General features: G+C 38.3%; 1 protein-coding gene across 4 annotated transcripts in view; it reads left to right on the top strand.

The window, feature by feature from the left end:
• The window catches only part of cntfr (ciliary neurotrophic factor receptor), a 207,545-nt gene extending 184,871 nt beyond the window's left edge, over nucleotides 1-22,674 (top strand). For all 4 annotated transcript variants that reach the window (XM_040000229.1, XM_040000230.1, XM_040000231.1 and 1 more), the window contains 4 exons: nucleotides 9,670-9,738; nucleotides 10,158-10,278; nucleotides 17,836-17,965; nucleotides 21,065-22,674. In XM_040000229.1, coding sequence (XP_039856163.1) covers nucleotides 9,670-9,738; nucleotides 10,158-10,278; nucleotides 17,836-17,965; nucleotide 21,065 — 321 coding nt within the window. In that variant the 3' untranslated portion in view covers nucleotides 21,066-22,674. The remainder of the gene's footprint in view (nucleotides 1-9,669; nucleotides 9,739-10,157; nucleotides 10,279-17,835; nucleotides 17,966-21,064) is intronic.
• Nucleotides 22,675-23,551: the final 877 nt, after the last annotated feature.

Raw genomic sequence — 23,551 nt, forward strand, 5'->3', positions numbered from 1 at the left:
GAAGTAGTAGGGTTAAGGATATGCTCTAAAGGATTTAATGTAATCTCTTTGGAAGTGATGGAAACATGAAGTCACAATTCACATGCACTGCTCATAGTGAGCGTATTTGATTTTTCTGTACATTTTTTATGCATATGGTGCGTAACTAGAGTATTGTATTTTCATGAATAACATTATCATGGCAAAGAAAAAGCAGAGATTGGCACTGAATAAGAATTTACTGATGTGCACATCATGAAAGCGAAAAAGTGCTTCTGAACTTTCTCCATCTTCTCTTTATTTCCACCGTTTCTCTTTTTATGTCCAAATTTCCACCTTTGTGTTTACTTTTCACCTTTCCCTCCCACTCTACCGTTAGTTTCTATTTCCAGCTTCCACAATCTCTTTTTTTCCCCCTTTCACCCGCTCGTTCATCGACATATGCACCCTTCCACCCATGCATTAAGCCACCTGTCTAACCATCCGTCCCTCAAGCCATCTATTTGTATCTATAGGTGCACATGATAAATGTGTAGACCTTGTTTGGGAAAAACATCCCATCTAAAGGACACTGCCACAGACAGATCATTTATCAAACCCCATCATCCTAACACTCAAGCACATAGACCCACAAACTGCACGTTCAGTGCCATCACATATAAAAGTCACCATCATTAGGCTGTGCTGTCAAAATACATTACAGCTGGATCAAAACCTTTACTTATACTCAAAAACATTTTGCACAGGGAGACAGATAGAGTGGCATGGTCTTACACTGTGCAAACTCTTAGCATTTTATTAATATGAACTTTTTTTTATTATTTAATAATTGAATATGACAGTTACATGTATTTCCCACAAGAGAAGTCTAAAGATTCTCTAAAAAGGGGGGGGGGGGGGGGTTAACAAGTTAAAAGAGGGCATATGAGTCATCCAAGAGAGAGGTCTTATCTTGTGTCTCTTTCCAAGATTGCAGTTGGAATATTTCAGCATTTTCTATTTGTAGTCCTTTAGATGTCTTACTGTGTAAGGGTGAAATGAAGATGAATGGGGCCACTGCCCTCTCTCTGCCTCTATTGATTTCTATATCACTGTGTCAGTCTGGCCTGTCACACACATATCTATCTGCTCTGACTTAGCATGATGCACGCATGTCACACACTGACCTCATCTCAGGGGGTCTTGCTTCTCATGGTCAATATAGTTCTAATTAAATGAACATGACAGACACCAAATGAAGTCAACAAAGCCGTGTTAAGGATTTGGAAAAAAATATATATACCTGCTGCTCTCAGTTCTCTCAAGTTCTCAGTCATGCTTCCCAGATTAGACTGAGTATAGAAAAACTGAAGACTGTGAGGTTTGTTTTACAAGGTGGGGCAACTCAGAGCACAGAGAGCCTGAAGATTGGGTAGCCTTGGCTCATTGACATGTTTCTCCTAAGCAGTTTTTTTGAAGTATGGTAAGGTTTGCTGTCTTGCTAAGGGAGACTGCAGCCATTGGGGAGTGCCTTAACAATGCAGGTAATGCTTTATCAGCTGTGATTTTTATATGATAGTATGTTTCAAAATAGCATCACACCATGTGGTTCTAATAAGAAGGCAGCCATTGTTGAGCAGCAGTTGAACAAAGCTCAGCATTAATACTTTGTTATCTTATAATTAATCATTTTAATCAGTCCTTGGTTCTTTCCCCCCTTTTAGAATTCACGTTGTGAAACACTGCATCCTAATATAATTAATGCTATTTGTCATTTGTCTCATGGTTTTGATTATTTGAGAAATCAAAACATTATTTAATGGATGTCTGACTTCCCGTTCCGCACATGTTAAAGCAAAACATTCGAAGCTTTAAAAATAGTTGTTTGGCGCAAATCTCACATCTAAATAACTCCTCTTCTGAGCTCATTCAGTTCATCCAATGACAAGTCTGTGTAAAACGGTAAAGCATGTCAGCTAATTCAATGTTGAGAGTCCAATGCTTGGTTTTGCTCACCAGCATACTAAAATGGCCTAAGCAGGGAAACTTACCATGAATTCTCTGTATGAGTGGAGAAATATAACACTTACTGCAGAAGTGCTATGTAAATGCTGTTCATAATACATGGACAATAACCCCTTTTTCCAATATAAGACCATGATGTTCCATTTACTGTCTTAATGTGTGTATAAGGTGTGACATGTCACAGCATCTACATAAGGATGTGTGCATCTTTAAAAAGGGCAAACTTTCATTTGATCAGCATTCAGAAAGGCAGGATTATGAGCTGATAAAGACATTCTGGAAATGTGACTTGAGCTTTTAAGAGTTTCTACAGTAGAGGAGTAGGAGAAAGATGAACTCTGATTTTAGGTTTTATGACATGTTCATGTTTCACATCCTTAACACGCTGGCAGATAGCATAAAACAGTGTTAATACAGAGCCAACTCCACCTCCTGTGTTGTTCAAATTACCGCACGCTTTTTAAGGGTGTAAGGTCTAGTCCGGGATTTTCGATTGGCTGGTGGGGGGGTTAGCTTCCTTTTACAGTAATTGCTGCTATGGTGATTGGGGCTTCAAAGAGAGAAATACTGTCTGAGAAATTACCCCTGGACCTAGTGTTCGTGTCCGTGTGTATGTGTTCTCAAATGGGAGGAGAGTGCGGTGGAAAAATGGGAGCTGTCAGTCAACCTAATGAGACCAACCTTCTGAATGCACACACACACACATACACACAGAGCGCCATCGGGCCAGTGGAAGTGCCATATAATTGGGTTTCCTTTCCAGGACAAGAGACATGCTCACTGGATTAGATCTGACCACCGACGCCAATTCCCTCCATGTCTCCTTCTTTCTGCTTTTTCTTCTCTCTTTTGCATCCTCTTTTCTCAGCCTCTTCATTTTTTCCCCTGGTTTTTCTGTCTGGTATTTCTCCTTTCTCCTTACTGGTCAGAATGTCTTATTGTCCTTTCCAGGTCAGCCTACAACCTGTAGCTTTATCAGAAATGGTCTTGCAGATAATGTGTACAACAAAATATGATATCTTAGCATGCATTATCACAATCATACAAGTTACAATTACAACTGTATTATTATACAAAGCCTGCCATGATCACTGCAGTCCTTTGGAGTTCCTGTGTTTCTTTTTATTTCCACTTCACAATGAATTTGTACCTGTGCACGTTAAGATGAGAGTAACCTCTATTGATTCTACATGGAAAGTATTGTTTGTAGTTTTTGCAATACTGAACAAAGTACTAGACAAGACAAGAGCAATGTGGGGCAAAACAATTAAAGAGAACAAGAAAAAGGAGGCATGAAACAAAATAAATGAGATGGGCAGAGAAGAGGAAAAGCAAAGGGTCACTTACTTTCCTTGTAGTTTCTTAAGCAATCCCTAAGGAATGTTCACAGCTCGTCTCTCTGCCTCTCCCATTGTCTGGGGTTTTGTAGAAGTTTATTGTGTGTGTCTTTGTGCATATGTTATAACAGACTGAGAGTGACACAGTATTTACAAGCTGCTGTGAATAAAGTTAGAACAAAGAATCAGAAAATATAGAGTGCATACTATATTAGTGTTAATTTCTGTCTTTACTACTAATGTAAAGCTTGTCATGCATTCCAGTTTTATAGAATGACAAGAAATTAGATGTGTACTTTATTGATCCTTACACAATACAGTCTATCGGGTTAAGTTTATCACAAGATTATTGCTCAGCAGTAATAATGTTGTATTATTTGGTTACTAGAGTAACCTGGGACCAAACTAAACAGAAGCTCCAATACCAGCACATTTGTCTAAGACAGAGTCTCCTGACCTTTTTTTAAAGCAACCTATGATCACCACACCAGGCATTCTCACAATTATCCATTTAGTTATTTGTAGACACCGCTGTCAGTGTGATACAGTACTTGAACAGTTTTTTTTTTATTTCAGGATTTATTGTCTAATGCTTAAATTATATTTTTCTTAGGAGAATATATTTTTCTTGTAAGAAGCTGTTACATTGTTGCAGACCCAGCTCATGTTAAATACAACTTGATTTAGCTTGTTAATCAATTAGTCAGTGTTGCTTAATCAGTTATCTACCTGTACCACTTTTATTTATGGTGCTTAACTAGCTTGCCACCTACCAGGCTCGTTAACTTGCTAGGCTGGTTAGTAAACTTATTTTGTGAAACGCAGGGTCAGTGTTAGCAGAAATCAAAAGTAACCAGAGGGTAGTGCTCTCCCTTCCTTTGATCTTCACTGAGATATGTGGGTTATTTTGCTTTGCTTTGTTTTGGAGGAGTTTCTGCTGGGAAATGTCCTAAGAATGTAAATGCTGCTTCAAACACAGTTCATTCACTTTGAAACTTGCCAGTAACAATCAGTAGACATGACCCACCTTGGGAAGATGGCGTTAGCGGCAATTAAAGGTGAGGTTTGGTTACCGTTGTTTTCTTGTAACGTCAGCAAGTATCTTCAAACAGCCATGTTTGCATATGCTGTGTACAAACAAAAGACATATGTGTTTATTCATTAAACAAGAAACTGTAGTAATATTTTAGTAATTACCTCCAAAATAGTCCATTCTGTGGTTAGTCTATTATGGTTGAATTATTATCATATTATATCTCAGGGTTAGTGAATATTTACTCTGTCTTAATGAGACATGATTATGGCAAGATAAATATATATGTTTTTGGAGTGGCATTTTGAGTGCGTGTGTGTGTGTGTGTGTGTGTGTGTGTGTGTGTGTGTGTGTGTACCTGCTTGCCTGTCTGTCAGTGTGTAGAACTGCACATACAAATGTGTGGGCACACTTTTACATACAATTTAAATGAACACTAAACAATTTTAATGAGCGGTAAACAAGTCTGATGAACAGCTTTGAACAGCTCTATTTACAATAGATCAGCCCTGAAGACACATGTGAAACACATATCCCCACACACGCGCAAACACATGCACCCAAACACACACATACATACGTAAATTTACACTAACAACATTAAAACCACTGACAGGTGAGGTGAATCGCAATGTTTATCTCCTTACAAGGCAGTATTGTGCTGGGAAACCTTGGCTGCTGGCATGTGGATGTTATGGGACATGCACCAACACATAACAGACTTAACATACCCTCCAATGCGCCCCACTGCACAGCAAACAGTGGTCAAGGACGGTTCAAAGAGCACAATAAAGAGACTAATTTCTATGCATAAAGATTCACGAGGTACTTTGCATTGACCATTTATGGTTAAATGTGGCCATTTAAAGAGCCGATCCAGATATGCATATTTCCAGGTGGACTGCCATAAAAGGAACACTGTGTGCAAGTGTGTATGAAAAAATTGACTTTTTTTGTTCAAATAACTGTTAGTCTTTTCTGCTTGCGCACACTTTTAGTATGGATTATGCTCAGTTTTTTTAAGTAAGTCTGTAGGATCACAGAGACCTACATAGGTCCAGACAGGTGACTTTAATCAGTTTGGCTGATCACTGAACCTTCACCACCACATGGCACATCACACAGATTTGGTCTTGCAGTGTGAATGATCTGATAGTGTTTTTTGGCAGCAATAGCAAAAGCCCTTTCCTAAGTGAATCGCCTTGCATCTATCCTCAGCCCCTCCTCGCCACCTTCTTTTACTACGCGATATTAAGTGCTGCTTTCACTGCTCCCTGTTAGCCACTTGGCAACACAGCAACACATCCATCTCTCTGGAAATGTTTATTTGCAAGCTGTTTACTCCATTTACTCCTCCTCACATAGACATACGGTATATGTAGTTCATACACATGCTGATGTACGCATCCGTCGGTTCCGGTTCAGCCTCGCAAACACAAACAATAATGCAACAGACGTGTGCAGACATGACAATAAATACAGGAATACAAAGAAACGCAAACACAATTGTACAAAGGCATATTTGCCTAAACTGGTGTATGTGTGTTTTCCCATATCGAATGTAAGCACCGACACACGCACAGGAAAAATATAGAGAAATAGGGATAAAAAAATAAAAGCCCAACAACACATACACACATAGTCAAACAGATGTGAGCAGATTAACATAGACATCACTATCCAAACATACACATACAGATTGCAGTCACTAAGGAATGCTGATAGAAGCAATGGCTGGATATGCTGGTTGGACAACATCTAAACAATGGAAGTTTTAGCCTCAAAGCCAGCGCAGACGTCTTTTAACCGATCCATATGCACACACAATATACACTGCAGTCTAACCACACGCACATGCTCAAATGATGTTGTTATTGCATTCCACTAATGAAATTAAGCCTATAAATGTAGCGCTTGGTTAGGCAGATAAAGACTAAGCTTCCTTCCAAACAGAGAGCGAGGGTGCGAGAGCTGAAAAATACATTGCCTCAGTTCAAGGCAATGTGGAAAACAGAGGGGTCAACTTTACATAGAGCGTGAGCGATGAGAGACGGCTTACAGGAATAAAGAGAAAGCGGTGATGCTGGGGTTGTTTCAGTGGGTTATTTGTCAGATTGACTACAGGTTTTCATATCCTGGAGGAGTGGAGAAGTAAAGGGGAAACTCCAGGCTGAGGCCTGGCTATGACTGTTAGTGGGTGAAAATTATATGGTGGCTGTGAGGGAGTTTTGATCAAATCACAAGACTCTTCGGAGCAGCTGCTAGTGATATTTCGAATTTTATTATTATCACTATTATTATTTACTCCCCTACTTTATTTTGACTCTCATCCTCATCTGTTTTAGATTATTTGTTAGCGAATCAAAGCCAAAGAGAAAAATCACATAGTTTGTAAACATCCATCCATTGCTGGTTATGCGGTGCCTTAGTGCGTTCACAGGTGTTTTCAGTTTTGTTTTGTTCTGTTTTTCTTTCTTCTTCATAAAAGAAGCAGTTTAGAAAACTTGGCTACGCTGTTGCCTTGTTGATATCCTCTCCGTTCATCTGACTGCTGACTTTTTTTGTCGTTTGCTCGATACTTTCACTTTTCACTTTAGTGAAATTGCTGCATTCCCAAACATCAGTAATTAACATGGTGTCAAAACCTAGAAACAATAGCCAGAGATGCTAATGAAGAACCTAAATTACTTGAGTGTAATTAACAGTGAGCTGTGAGTTTATGGTGAAAAGAAAGGAAAAAAACAACATTTGAATATTTTTTTCCTTGCTGCTGCAGGTGTTGATGACATTCATGTAAATGTCTGTGTAATTGCAGCCTTTTCTGACATTACTGGAATTCTCACCTAGATAAACATTACCATAAATATAATTTAGAAGATAGCTAGGTGGGCATCAGTAGCACGTGTTGTAGTTTGTGTTGCAGAGTTGGAATTATCAAGATTACATGATTGCATCACCAATCATTTATCAAGTACTGGACTATATTTGTGTTCTCCAGCAGGTCAGCTGCCTGTCAGGGTCTTTAAAATCTCTTTTCTGACAAGTTTTATTAACTAGCCAGCACAGGTTACATGAAATGTACAATCATTGTCCTTAGCAAGCCTTAAAATAATGTAAATGCAACCTGAGATGAACAATAATATGGGACATATTACACAGTGTGATTATTTTTTAACACTAAGTCAAAGATGGAGAACAATGTGTAGAAAACCTAAGTGCCCCCATACTTCAGTAGCTTCTGAAATCACTTTTAGCAGCAATAACTTGAAGTGACTTGAAATATCCATTGTCTATATGACTTTTTCAGTCTCTCACACCATTGTGGAGGTATTTCAGTCCATGCTTCAGTTATTTCTGTTCACTGAGCTTTGCAGGCATTCGTTTGCGCACAGCTCTCTTAAGGTTCCACCACATTTCAATTACTTTAAGATCTGAGCTTTGACTGGGCACTTGCAACGCCTTGATTATTTTCTTTTTCAATCATTCTGTTGTAGATTTGTCCTTGGGATCATCAAGCTTTAGCTGTGAGACAGATGGTCTCACTCTACAGTACTTTGGTATACAGAGGAGTTTATGGGCAACAAATGGCTACAATGTGCCCAGGTCTTTTGCCTGCAAAACAAGCATTAATCATCAGCCTTCCACCACTGTGCTTGACAGTTGGTATGAGATGTTTGTGTTGACATGCTATGTACGGTGTTCTGTGCATTATGACCATTGTTCCAGAACTCTTGTGGTTTATTCAGATGCAGTTTTGCAATGTTAAGCTGTGCTGTCTTGTTCTTTTTAGAGAGAAGAGGTTTTTTCTGGCAACTTTCCAAACATGTCAGTCTTTTCCTAATTGTACTATCGTAACCTTTAACCTGTCACATGTACATTTGGCTTACACAGACTGAGATCTAGTGCGTGGGGTTTTTGACATTTTTTTCTGAGGATTGCACAGTGTGATCTTTGGGTGAATTTGGTGGGACATCCACTCCAGGGAAAATTGGCAACGGTCTTGAATGTTGTGAACTTTTGGATAATCTTTCACACTGCAGAATGTTGGGCTTTTTTGGTCAGCGATCCTTCCAAGATTGATTGGCAGCTATCATTGCTTTTCCAAAGTCAGTGCTGATGTCTTTCCTTCTTGATGTTGTGTCAAAAAACACTGGAATGTTTCAGACCAGCAAACAGCCAACTCTTCTGCTTCTATGTCCCAATAGATAAAACCTTAAGATTCAAATTGAATGCACTTTCTTTTTATCATATGTATATTCCTGTTCATTATTTTTCAGTATGTACATTCATTATATTGTTCTTTAGATGAAATTGTATCTACTTGTTAAACTAGAAATTTCAAGTAACCTATCCAGTATCCCATTATCCTAAACTTGTGTATGAGTGTGTGTGTGTCCATCTGCAGGTGCACAAGTGGTTATATGTCTCTTGCACAAGGCAACAGGCACGCCAATAAATCATTTATTATGACTTCAGGAGAAACAAAAAGAGGCAGCACCCTCCCTCCACCTAGTTTTCCTTCAGTCCTTCACACACACACACACACACGCACACACACGCACACACACACACACAGCACTAACCGTAAATTACAGAGGAGCAGCAAATCATTCTCTCATACACTCCTCTGTAACTCAAACATTTAGTTAATTCTCTGTTTCGCTCTGCAAATTAAAGTGTGCGCAAAAAGGCTTTCAAATGTTGGCATGCATAATATTGTGTCATAAAATTATGTAGCATTGATGCCAATGTTTTCTGGTATAATCATCAATTATGCAGCTGGTATTTTACATGTGTGTCTGACAGTTGGTATGCATGGAGCGTTGTGGCTGCAAGGCCATCAAGGTCCAATCAATTCAATAATGTAAAGCAACACAGGGATAAAACAATACACTTGACCTATTCATAGAATAATGATGAATGATGTGTTATCAATAAATGATCACTGCAGAAACACTGTATTCAGTAAGGCACAGCTGAGGCTTCCATAAAACAAGCTCAAGCTTGGATTGCTATACAGAGATCATAATTTATGGGTAGAGCTGTGGGTAGAATGGCAGTTGATCCAGACCAAAAGTTAAATTGGGACCTCGAAAGTGTCTTTTTTAGCCGAGAATTTTCATAATTCATAATCTTGGAACCTTTCATATCCCCAGGGCCATAGAGACCATATTTATCAATAAGGATATTTGATAACAACTTTAATATACTGCAAAAATAAAACAGGCAAGACACACCCTACTGTAACCCAGGGAAACCACATGTGCTGTTTTCCGATCCAGACTGACTCCATGCTCTTTTCCGTTTGATGTTTAGGTGGAGCTATCTGACACTACATCCCATAACATCACTGATGCCTACGCTGGGAAGGAGTACATCATCCAGGTAAAGATTTCATACTAACTAGCAAAGAAAAATGAAGGTTAAAAAAGGTTATTTCAAGATCAGCTCAATACTTTATGTAAATATTGGGTTCAGTATTATGTACATTCTACTGAAATCGCATTAATTTTACACTTTTACTATTAATTTTGAATGTTAAGCTGTCAGACAGGAGGAAAAGAGGGAGACTTGAGAGAAGATTAATGTAGTGAAGATGATATGTAGAGGGTCAGTGTGACAGTGGGGGATAGGAATGGGTTTAGATGGAGGCAGGTCATCTGTTGTGGAGCAGCCAAAAGAAGGAGGGTTATTGTAGGGTCTTTACTTTACAATATAAAGTGCCTTGAGGCAACTGTTGTTGTGAGTTGATGCTAAATAAATAAAACTGAATCGAATACTTCTGATATCCCTGTGTTCATCAGGTGGCTGCCAAGGACACAGAGATTGGAACATGGAGTGACTGGAGTGTTGCTGTCCATGCTACACCCTGGATTGAAGAACCCGTGCCAGTTGTTTCCACAACTGAAGTGGAATTTCATACTGGTATAACGATGGCTGGTGATAAATAAATCCTTGTCAAGGAGGATGAATGCAGCACATAACCTTAAATCGTAGGGGTAGCAGGGTGACACATCATGCTAACAGTTCGCCATCTTAACTCTATTTCCTAACTCTATATTTTCAATGGCAGTTTTTCATGACACCACCCTCTAGTGGTGCAGTATTGTATATAACATTACAGAACACAACAACTGGTAAGTTATAGCGCCAATTTCAGCAAGAGGGAGACTCGTTTTTATCATGCAGATCTTTCTTGGTTGGAGGCTGTTCAGTGTGTAAATGTACTTTAACAGACGTTTTCAAAATACATGAGTCATTGTTCCATGAAAAGATCAATAACAGGGGACAATGAAACATACGGAAACCCAAAGAGAAGTCTACAAATGTGCTGGCAGCTCAGTGTGACAGTCCTTTGAGCTAATGCGCTGATGTCAGGTTGTTAATGACAACGTTGCTTGGCAGGTTTAATATTTCCCACATTCAGCAGCTTACTCTAATGAGCTACAGCACTGGCATGACTGAAAGGATAGAGGGATAAAATAAAAATAATAGCATGTAAAACATAGTGGGCTCAGTAGTATGTTAACATGTTAAGATGGCTCATGTGTAGTTGTGAAGTTAGTAGTGAACAAAGGTTAACACTTAAAGTTAAATGAGATTGTAGTCTGTTGGCTGGAGGAATCATTGTGATAGCATAATATAGTATTCCAATAACATTCTCGACATTGTTCCTCTTGCCTGTGGCTTTCACAGTAAATTTTCTGAAGCATTTAGGTATGAAATTAATTTTAGTTAATAACTTTCTTAATGATTAAACAGAGTACACTATAAGCATTTGATAGCTCTGAATTTTTATTACAGTCTAAGCTATAAGACCCATCTGCCTCGAGACAAATCGACACACATCAACCTAAGTACCTGAGCCCTTCCTTTAAAAAAAACCAAAACAAAAAAACTGCTCTTATGTTGTCAAAAAAAAGTCAACTTCTGGCAGATCATATATATTAAAAAATTCATTATGGATATTGGATTTTGTGTGTGTGTGCATGTGTATGTGTTGACTGGACACTATACTCAATGACTGTGACAAAAACAGTCTCTGGGAATTATTTAGTTGGCACCACTTGAGCATATAGCAAAGACAAAGGACGACTCACTTGTGAAATTAATATCTTCAAAACTTTCTGAAGACCTTCAGCAAGACACCTATTCAAGGCCCAAATACTTGTCTGTGCACCATCTTTACATCACACTGATGGAGGAAAGAAGAAATGGTTGAATGAAAAAAAGAAATGGATATGAAGCAGACAAGGATTTGGACGATTTCCATTTTAGTCTTGCAGATGTAGGGAGTATTTACTCACCAGATGAGTGTTCAGTCAGGACCCCTCTATAGGACATTAATTTACGTTTGGTGGTATGGTTCAGTGACACTCTCCTTATGACCTCACTGCCCTACCACAGAACACAAAAAGCATGAAGCAAAAATTAGCAGAACAAAAAATTAGAGCAGAACATGACAGCTGATATGACAGATACAGCATGAAATGTGGGGCTGGTGTGAAGGTGGGTTGCAAAGTAGCTTATATTTGTGCAGCACCTGTGGGCACACTAAAGCAGCTTAAATTGCAAGTGGGCAAATTTATCAATACCCTATATTAATGTCAAAGGACACACTATTAGTATACATCTATGTTAGAGCAACAGTACTTTTAATCTTTTGAAGTTACCAAATAAAAGATCATTTTTAAATGTCATGCAGAGGAAAAACTGTATAAAACTGGAATATTACATTGTCTGTGGACCCTCTAAGCTGAAGTGGCTAGGGCAGAAATATATCCTTAGTAGGTCTACTGGCAATGTGTACATCTGCAGTATTAAATTATGCAACTTAAAAGAACATAACGTGAAAGCACTCGGGCTGAGGAAGCTTCTATTATCGATATGTTACATCTTGAAACTAACTACCAAGATCAACTTTAAACTGCGCGTACTGTATCAGACAGGCAAGCATAGACATTGATGCAGGTCTGCAAAATGTGTTAGATTATTCAATAATATGAAAATATATTACTAGCCCTAGAAAGTTCATTACAAAGCTGATAAAATATTAATTAAAAAAAACAACTCACAGATTGTAGCAAAAAAATGTAAGGTTGCTATTTCCACAATTGTATGTAGTATAATATAAGTAGTATAGTATGATACTACTACTACTACTACTACTACTACTACTACTATTATTATTAGTAGTAGTAGTAGTATTAGCATTACAACTATATAACTCAGTAGAAAGTGACTTAGTTCTTACAAAATATGTAGAAAAATGGACACAGCTTCCTCAAAGCGCCTCAAACTTGCATTCTTTGAATGACCAGCAGGGGGTATCTGCTTGCAAGAAAGATGTCTGACTTTACGATTTATGATCGAATAACCCTATTGCTCACTTGATCGCAGTAACATTTTCCTGGTGAGTTTATGGTCTTAATCACTAGTTTCAATTCTTATTTAATACTGCATGATATTCATTTTCTAATTTATGGTCCCATTAAAAGGTATAAAGATGATAAAGTAGGGAGTGCTTCAAGGCAAGCCAGGTTTGACTCTGACTTCTTGCCACTCTGTGAGCATGATGGGTTCTTAGTTTCTAACTCAGATACAACCTTCTTCGTTATAACAGATTTCCAAAAACAGACAACAGCCTACATTCTACCTACATGCTTCCATGATGTAAAGAGTCACTTAAAAGTCAAGAGTTTTTGACCATATAATCCATGGTTCTTCTACAACGCCTCTTTTTCATCAAGAGTAGTAAATTGATCGCTTCCCTGGGTTAAACTGCTATTTGACAAAAAAAGACTGTCCTTGAGATAACCCTCACATAATGCTGCTCCTCGTCATCTTTACATCCAGTGTAAGCAAATGAGATGTGTGATCATTAGCAAGCTGTATTATTAGATTGAACAGGCAATGATAGTAGTATTGATCATCTCAGCTAACTCTGAGGCAGAAGGCAAATAAGCATATTTCCTAAAATGTCAAACTATTCACTTAATGCTCCACATGAGGAAAGCTCTGAATTTATGATATATTAATTTAGTTTGCTGTAATTTATTACAGAGCACTCACACCAATACACTACAGAAACTTTCATTTTGTTCCCCCGAGTTTTCCAACCATAGTGCTATAATGGTTTGGTGGATGTTGTTGCATTGTTGGGTTTATGTGTATTTATGCATTTGTATTTGTCTGTTTAAAACATTTTTAATGTGGGTTTACCATTATTTTCTTTCACTCACTTCTGAAGCCAATAATTTGACACTAATTTCTCTAAGGGGCAAAGTCTGTCTGTCTGTGCTTCTCTTTGTCTTTCTGAAAGTCTGTTAAAACGTAATGGTTTTACGGTAGAATACTGACTCCTCTTGGCAAAGAGTAGCACTGCACAATCATCGTCACATTCAGCACTAAATGAGCTCACACATACCTGGCAACACACAAACACTAATGCTGAAAGACACACTCACAACATGCAGCCTCCTCCAATACTCTGTGAGCCACAAACACATCAGCACAAACACACCCACACACACACAGAGTCCTTCAGTTTGATAACCTGTAGTGTATACACAGACGCACACACATATAAACACTCAGTCAGTACACAGTGTATTATTCTTGGTCTCGTGGAGACGGAGAACAGGAGGTTATTGGGATTCTCCTCATGCTCCTTCTCGATCCAGCTGCCGCTTCTCTGCTTCCCTTCCCTCTCCCCTTGTCCTGTTTCTCTTCCCCTATCCTTCTCCATCTTGCCTCTAGCTCTCTTTTTTCTCTCCATTTCTTTTCCTTCCCTTCTCTCTTATTCTCACTCATATTAATTTCTAGCTTTTCTTTCTGGCCTATTTCTACTTTCCTTTACAAAAGTTGCTCTTACTCGATCACTAATTACATTCAGGTTTGGCTGTCATTCCAGCTGATCTGTGATCTGTACACTGTTCTTTGTTTGCTTGTTTGTAAAAACTGTAACAGATTATATAAATAATGAGTTATATGGTCTTTTTTTGGACACTTTTTTGTAAACTTGCCTCTGTACACCATAAACACTGGATTTAAAAGCAAGCAAACAAGAGATGATTGAAGTTCAGACTTCATTTTTCTATAAAGTGCTCCCTATTCAGAGACTCAAAAGTAATTGGACTGTTCACTGAACAGGGGTTTAATGGCCAGGTGAGTTCTGTTTCCTTGTCATTTCATGATAAATCAAATGTATAATTAATGTGAAGTGATGACTTTGTGAGGTTGCATTCAAATTTGGTATGCATTCTTAAAAGAATGAATGCACTGGCGAGCTCAGGATTACCAAAAAGGCCTGAAAAAACACAAAAATCAAGTGGATGATCACAGAATTCTTTCCATGGTTAAGATTTATAAATGTTAACAAAGAGGGTTTACAACAATGTGCAAACCACTGGGTACACTCAGGAACAGAGAAGCCAGATTAGGCCAGAAAATGTCTGAAAGAGCCTGCACAGTTTTGGAAAAGAAAAAAAATGTATGAATAAGGAAAAAACAGCAATGTCACGCCATGTGCCTGAATGGCTGCCAATGGAAAATGCTAGTATTTACTGATGGTGTGGCTGCTGATAGAAGTAATACGATGTAATGTCCAGGCCAAGAGACTGCTCAGATTCAGAAATGCTCAAATACTGTGGAACTGATTGTTTGGTGCTTCACAGTGCAAATGGATAATGATGCAAAGCATGCTGCAAAACAAAAACAAAACAAAAAACAAAGTTGAATAGCAGTCCAGAACAGCAGAATGGGACTACTGAAGTAGAACCATGCAATGAGGCAATAAGGAAACAGAGACGATATCTGATTCCTGTCTATGATTCGTAAACACACACACACAAAATAAAATGTAGCCAAGGCCTGCTACTTTTAGCTGACCAACTTGTTAACATCGCCACACTCGCCAATATTTTCTGGCTGCTCAGCCGAATAGTAAATCAACAGACTTCCTGTGACTTATTGATTGTCTTGCTCGGAGTCTTAACACGCAGTTACACATTCTCCTTTTCTTCTCCACTGTCCGTGTACCACATTTTGTGTTCTCCTTTGTAACACCCCACCCCTCCCCCCAACAACAGAAAGTCACCTATACATCATGCAAAAGTAGCTGCCAGTTGAACCTAAGTGGCTGTTCTGTTTCCCGGCATCGTCACAGAGCAGCTTTGAATCAGAAGGATAGCATGGGGGGCAGGCAAGAGACATTTAAGGATCCCATCCTCTGTGACTGGGCCATTGCTTAGCGACCACATTCCAAGAAGAGCGGATTAGCCGAGGCATTGCATCTAAGATATAAGTTGGTGCCTCACCCAGCGTGTGAGACAGAAACTGGACACTGTCTGGCACTGTATATTAGTTTGTGTATTTCATGTCTGGGGCTATTTATAAATGTATGGCTTCTGTTTCATGCCTTATAGTAGAACAGGAGTATCTATTAAAAGGCAACCAGGCTGAACCCTGCATAAATGCTTTAAGATCCTCTTCTTCTGTATACCCACTCTGAAAAGCACTACAGTTTGTGTAAACTTATAGTAAAAATTGCTAAGGTGAAGCAGAGTGTCAAAGCCAACAGATAGTGTTGCATAATCTGTTCGAAAGTGATCCCAATGTAAATATAAAAAACATATGACATAAGTTCTTTACAATAATATCAAATCACAGCTGCTTTGCCATTCCAAACTGTTTCGAGGATTCATAATTTAGATTCATAATTTATGCCACCTTGTTTGCCACTCTGCTGAAATGACTTCATTGACCCACAAATACAGCAGCAAGGGGGACAAAAAAGCCCAATCTAATCTCCAAAACAGAAACTCTACACTTCTGGATGATAACAGACACCGCTTTCATGTGTGTATTTTGGATTAGGATATCCTAGCGCCTCACACATCAACAGCATTTGCATAAACAGGCAGCGTGCTTGGAGTTCGAGTCGTTCAGCAATTTTCTCATCTCATTAGCTTTTTGTCCTCCTCGTCTTTCTGCTTTTCTTAGCCTCTTCCTCCATTCTTCATCACATCACTGTCTCATCTGCTATGTTTACCTGTCCTCACCTAGCTTGTTACATCAGCATACACCCCATGACTGTATTTCCTTGTCACAGGCACATTATTTTCTGCATAATTTTTATTTCCTCTGTCACTCCAAAGCACAATGTTTTGCTCCAGGCAGGAAGTATTGCACTGAGCTGCTGAACATGTTAAATGCGTTCTACCTACCCCCCCCCCTTTCGTTTCTCTCTTGCCATTTCACACCTGGTTGCTTCCCTCTAATATCTCCCAACTCCCATCGCAGTACTATACAACAGTCATTAATTGCAAGAAGAGGGAAATCATATTCTCTCTTCGCTAAAAAAAGAATGAGTGCAAACGTTGTGCACCAGTTAATATCTACTGTGCTGCCTGCAGCTGTAGCAGAGGTCCCGTTTTCTAAAGCATTAAACTGTGATATTTTTATTTGTCGAGCAATGAAAAACCGAAGCACTAAAAAATGCCTAAGCACATAGTGATTTTCAGCATATTTATGTTTGCCACAAGATGTTAAGTGCCTCTCTCACTCTCGTACGCTTGAGCGTAATTGGATTAGCTGAAAATATACAAGAGTATCATAACTTTTTAATGTTTCCGTAATTGAATATACACTTTTTGCACTCACCAGACTGTACAAGTCAGTAGATCTTTTAAGAAAATTGCGTGCCGATTGTATTAAAATTCACTTGCTTCTGCTACTAAGCTGCTGAGACCTTTTTTTCTATCTGTCTTTCTCTTTTTTTTCTTCTTTTTTAATCTTTACTGATTTGTTATTCTGAAATGTGAAGCCATGCTAAGTATTAGTCAAGCCCTGGTGCAGTCAAAAGAGTTTTTGTGAATCCAGTTGTTCTACGGCTTTGTATTACAGTTGGGTATAAATGGATAGATTTTATAGCTGTGCAATTGACTATTATCAGCAATATATTAACTGCCTTATTGCACATTTCCTTTATTTTTCACTCTTTCTATCCACCTCCTGCTGTATTCCCCGCCTGCTTTACCTCGGGGTTTTTTACCTTGCCGTCTGTTTCCGTTCCAGTTTCTCCATATTTCATCTATATACTTTGTTCCCCGTCCTTTCTTTGCCCCGTTTCCCTGCGGCTTTAGCATGGAGGGGATTTTTTTTTATTCCAGCTCACTTCATAACTGCCTTGACAAGTTCTATATTGATTGCTTGTGCAGATTACAATTGATTTTGCTCTTCACTGTATTTTCCTTTCTGCTTGGTTCTTCCTGGTGTGATGAGCACTTTTCAGCATCCATTCATCAGCATGTCATTTTTTAATGTTTTTCACATGTAGGGACAGAAGTATTGTGCACTGTGTTAGCCCAATAAAATTAATAAATAAACACACAGAGAAATGATAAAACTCACCAAGGATTTCAATTGTTAATTAAAATATGTTCCTAAGGTTTATTGTGTCTTCTGATAAATTTTCTACAGAGACTAAGACCTCCCCCATGCCATGCTCCAACGCACCACAGAAGGCTGAACCTCCAGTGGGAGGAGCTGCCACGGTCATCACATTTTTCTCCCGTTTGCTGTTAGGAATGCTGCTGCTGCTGCTTATGTGGTGAGCGACAACACCCGGATACACACACACATACACATACACATATATACACATCACTTATGTATATACATATACATAGATACACCATGTAGACTCCTTAGTCTACATGATCCAGTTTTCAAATTGATTAGTAACTCAATTGCTCACTCATGTATTGGCAGGTCGATGCATGTCTGTTTATGTGTTTATATGACATATATTTATATGTTCTGTTTACATGAGCATGTTTAATGGACCAGGAGCTGTAACATCTGGGTAGTTTAACTCTTTAAATCCTGTTGAAATAGTAACAGTAAAGGTTTAGATTTCTTATTCTTCTTTTGCCCTGAGGCGACTGTTGTTATGATTTGGCACTTTAAAAATAAAATTGAATTGAATTGAACTGAATTTTGGCTACCCCGTTTAGGGGTTACCACAGCAGATAATCTCCCTATCCATAGTACTTTTTGTCACACCAACCCTCAGCTTGTCCTGCTTCACTACATCCATGAATGTTTGCTATAGTCTTCCTCATCTTCTCCCACCTGGCCGTTCCATAGTCAACATTCTTTCTCCAGTATATCTACTATCGCTCCTCTACACATGTCCAAATCATCTCATCCTTGCCTTTCTAACTTTGGCTCCAAACGGCTCGACCTGAGCAGTCCTTCTGATGAACTCATATTTTATCTAAATGCTAAAAAATAAATATATACAATCTAAAATTAATGAAACCATGCGTAGAAGTTGTATTTTTTTCTTTTTACTTTAATCAAAAGATTAGCGACAGCTTTATACCAATAACACTTTAACAAAAATACATTAAACATGGACGCTTCTCCAGCTGAACACCCGCTGCAAGTGGAGTGGTTGAATACAATTAAGGCACTTTCATGCCAGTTCCCCTCCCATGCAGCCTGTATGTGCAGGTCCAAATGGGAATCTGTTCTAATTTGTTTTAGAGTTACAAGCACACTCCATTTCAAAAGATGTCAACATTTCCATGTCAACAGATACACACCAAAGGATTAATAACTCTATAACAACAAAGGGAAGCAGAAAGGGTGACAGACAAATTAGACGGCACAATTAGAAAATACTCTGGAAATATGTAGAGAATTATTGCAAATTATAGGAAATTATTATCAATACGATTATATAGTATTGTGTAAAAGTCTTAAACAACTTAATTCCTATAGGAATTGGAAGCTGGTGATGCAATTCATTGAAACGTGCAAACACACATGAAAATACAAAATATATAAGGAAACAAAAGTTTGTACAATTGTAACGAACATTTCAAGTTGCTTTATTCTTTAACAAAGCTTGAGTTCTTTTAGGCAATGTTTCTTCTAATTTCTTTAAGTAGTTTTGAAGTAGTCTAGTTCTTCAGGCTCCTTGAATGACATTTAAAGCTCTTCTTTTGATGTTGGCTACAAATTAGGTAATAAAAAGTGTTTTGAGTACTTATGTAATGCTTTTCTACTCCAACTAAGTACCATCCCATTTATCAGGTCTGAGCTCTGGGAAGGCCAATCAATGACTGATAGTTTTCAGTTATGTATTGTTCTATCCACGTATGCCAGTATTGATGGATCAACTGAAGTGTCTGATTCATCTGTCAGATCCTGTGTCAGGTCTTTACTTGAATGTTTCCTATTAGTTAAGGACATGACTTTCACACACTGTTCATATGGTCTAGGTAGCTTTTTAGGGCTGCCAAATCTCTTGCACTCAACTTGTCAAGTTTCCTCACATTTATTAAGGATGCACTACACACCTTGTGAGGATATATCAAGTTTTCAGCTAATAGCTCTTTGGGAATCACTTTGTTGGTGCAGAAACATTATTTTATGCCTTTAAAACTGTTATTATAACAGCCCATAACTATATTTTTTATTAACTCAACTAAACTAACAAACTAACAAATTTCCTACATGTGGGACAAATACAGGTTATCTTATCTTATCTTAAAGAATTAGGAACAGGTTTTATGGTTTTATGACAGGCAGCTTTACTGCTAGTAACAAAAGACCTGATGGTACAATTTAAAGTTGGTTCTTTACTAAGTTGTCTGGAGACACAACATTGGTTCATCCGTATTAGGTACCTTTTTATGCTTGAATGGTTCATAGATTAGTGTTAAGTGTGGAAAAAAACCCCTCTGAAAATGACATTGGCTGCTTTTTTCACTCATTCTCATTCCAATCCTTGTATCAGACTAAAAATAAGGGGGAAAGCACCCATGTCCAAAGAAAAATTTGAAAAGAGCTTCAGAAAGCCTGGAGAACAATTTTGTGAGTGTTTTGTTTTGTTTATTTTTTAGTCAGTCTCCCTGGAAGTAACGTGAAGAAATGAGGGCTGGCTCAAGTCATATAGTTTGAGTCCCAACATCTTTGGTTTCTTACACAAAAGCTGTTAGAAGCCCCTTATTACGTTTTAGATGGTTGAGTTGATGGCAGCTCAACGAAAGCGCAGTCTTGTGCAGTGTTTAAAAAATGAAAAGCAGCTCATAACATTACGAGCTGATGCTGTTACTGCTATTAAGGATTAATCCCTTATGTTACATTATATCATAACTTACTAAGGAAATTAACTCATTACTGTTCCAACTAATAGCTTAATTGACTTTGGGAGCATTATTCTTTTCCTTGCCACAAGCATTATGGAGATGTGTTTAGCATCCAAGTGCTTTTACAGACACTAGTTATGACCCAATGCCTAATATACATGTCACTGTGATGTTGTTTTTGCCCATTTTACCCACTGATTTTAAATGTGTAATAACTTCACACAATGCAGAGAGAAAAACTGTCCTCTTTTGCCATCCTGCCAGTTGAGCCACATATGTGCACTGACACAACAGGATTGGAGAAGTCGCACTAGTGTGCAGCTACCTGCCAAGAATTAGAAGAGAAACACAAACAAATGTGTAGGGGATTTGCATTTTTTGCAAACAGAGTTATGGCTAAGTCAAAAAAAGTCCCACTGAACCAAATATAAAGGCCAAAAAAGCAAACAAATTAAGAATGACATATAAGAGAAAGGCAAGAAGACAGATCATTCATATTTTGATGCAGTGCAGCTTGACGAGGCTAATTTGTGTTCCTCTTTCTGCAGATGTGAATGTCTTATTGCTGAAGGCTGAAGGAGGACAAAGAAGAAGAAGGAGGAGGCTGATATTTTTTCCTGTTTTGCACATGTTTCAAGGATACAGTGCATTGATCATTTCGGTCCATCACACAGTTACTCACCAAAATTATTCAGACATTAGACAACGATAATGCGACTCAGCATTTTTGGATTATTTGATTTGCTGACAAAAAAACCCAAGAAAAATCTACAGAGGGACTTTGGAAGATTGTCATCGGTATCATCACCAACAGCAACTGCAGCGACCTGAGAGGCAAACACCAAAACAAGATTATTGTCTTACATTACCCCCTGGTGGATTTGATGAGCCACTTTAAACTGATTTGTCTCAGTTGGGTTTTAGAGGCTCCTCTTCGGCAACAGAATCAAGGCCACAGCTGACATCTCTTTTGACCTTTTTTTCTTCTTTTTTGTACTCACTCTCTTCTTAAGTCGCAGTGCAGTGCGGCACACACACACACAGACACACACACACACTGATATAGGGCACGTGTATTTGTGTGTATACTTACAGCCCCTTATACAGCTTAATCATCATGCCAAAGACTCCACTACACCCCCAACAAAGTGGTTCCCACCCAAGTCATTGAGCTTCCTGAAGCCTGTGCCTGTCTTCATCATGGGATGAAACCCCCAGAAAGTTGGGCGTGCGCACGTGTATGCGTGACATCTAATGGATGCTGAAACCCATTACAGGAATCAAACTGGGGACAAAGCCCTGCAGCCCATGTTTGTGTCAACCCGCCAGTTAACAAAGAAGTCACAAATTTATTCAGTCAGACTCTGAGTCTGCAACATCTCCAACAACTGACAGAGCAGAGTGTTGTTTGTTGTTTTTTCTTTTTGTTTGTTTGTTTTTGTTTTTTCAACAAGAGGACTAACACTTTGGAGAAGTCAATAACCATAGTCTGGCTTATTTACAGTTAGCTTTACATAGAGCTTTGAGAAACCGGCAAGGACGACCTGAACTGTAAAAAAAAACAAACCTAAAAGACAACAAAAAAACCAACAAAAAATCAATGAAATAAAGTGGATTTGAGACTGAACCATTCTTTCCCCACCGTTGTTTTTTATTTTGGGGTTGACTTTGTATTGATGGCAGCAAAGCTGGTTACTGGAACTCTGATACAAGCTATGTTGGTTTTCCATTCTGCTCTGTGCTGTAAAATACAGTAACACAAATCAGTTTGCTGTCTGACTTCTGACGCCTTTACAAACATTAGAAATGTCTTTTTGCAGTTTACATTTCAATAGCCAATCAGTTACCAGTTAATATTATGTTATTCACAGGAATCTTGAAGTGTTTATTGTATTTTTTATGGACAAATAATAAAAAGACGCATATAGGAGTTTAGTTTTTTTTTTTTTTCCAGACATTCTTAATGGCTTAATTCTCTTTGATCCTATTTTGTAAACTATGATACAGTATGTAACTTTAACAATGAACAAAAAGTTTATTATTTAATAATAATGTATGTATTAGCCGTAGAATGTCGTAACCTGTACCTGGGGTCTTTTTTATAGATGTATATACAATGACAGGTTTCAACCATTAAATGTGACCATTTCACAATGAATTACGATGCACTGGCCTCATGTTCATTTTGTGAACTTATAACACATCAGGGCAGACTAATGCCTCCTGCTCCGTCTGGTTGATCCTGATGATTTTCTCCTGGCAAAACAAGATGAAGGTGAGGTGCCAATGGGGGATGTTAAAAAAAAGAAGATGCAACAAGTTTTCATTATAATAAAAGTAAAGACAAATTACTTCCCAGACACAGCTATAAACACACAGTGCCTCATTTCAGGTTTTACAGATCGATACTTTTGACCTTGCAGAGGTAACGTTGTTTGCTTCTCAGTTTGTTTCTGAAAGATGAGTGTCTGCAGATTCTAACAAGCTCCACCGACACTGCATGGAGTGGTCATAAAGCTTAATACTTTATGGGCATGATGCATTATCCTTGATATAGTTCTTCTTGTTTTCTTTTTTATGGGGGGAATATTCAAAATTGCAAAAATTTCAAGATAGAGGATCTGTGTCAATTCTCAGAAAGACACTGAGAGCAGCATTGGTTTGAGCAACCTTGACGAGTGCATTTTTTAAAAGTCAGTTTCATACTCAATACACAGAAGGATACAAGGAAAACAAAACTAAGTTTAGACTCCAAGAGATTCAGCAGTGTGTTTACTTGAATGCCATCATCAGCATGCTGACAAGGTCATGACCACATACTGATCATTAGTAGTTCTGTATGCTTTTTTTTTTGTCTTTGTATGTTATTTTAGTATGCTACTATGCCAAGTGCATCACACAGCCCACATCTGAGAGAAATTGGGATGTTGTTAAAATAGTTTTGCAGATATCAAAAGTGTTGGACAAACTGACTTGATGATTGTGCTATATCCCATTAGGGGAGCCGAATGTTTAGAAAGGTCAAAATGAAATGT

This window comes from Simochromis diagramma, unplaced genomic scaffold (genome assembly GCF_900408965.1).
Source record: "Simochromis diagramma unplaced genomic scaffold, fSimDia1.1 OVJJ01000596.1, whole genome shotgun sequence".
In the NCBI taxonomy this organism is placed as follows: domain Eukaryota; kingdom Metazoa; phylum Chordata; class Actinopteri; order Cichliformes; family Cichlidae; genus Simochromis; species Simochromis diagramma.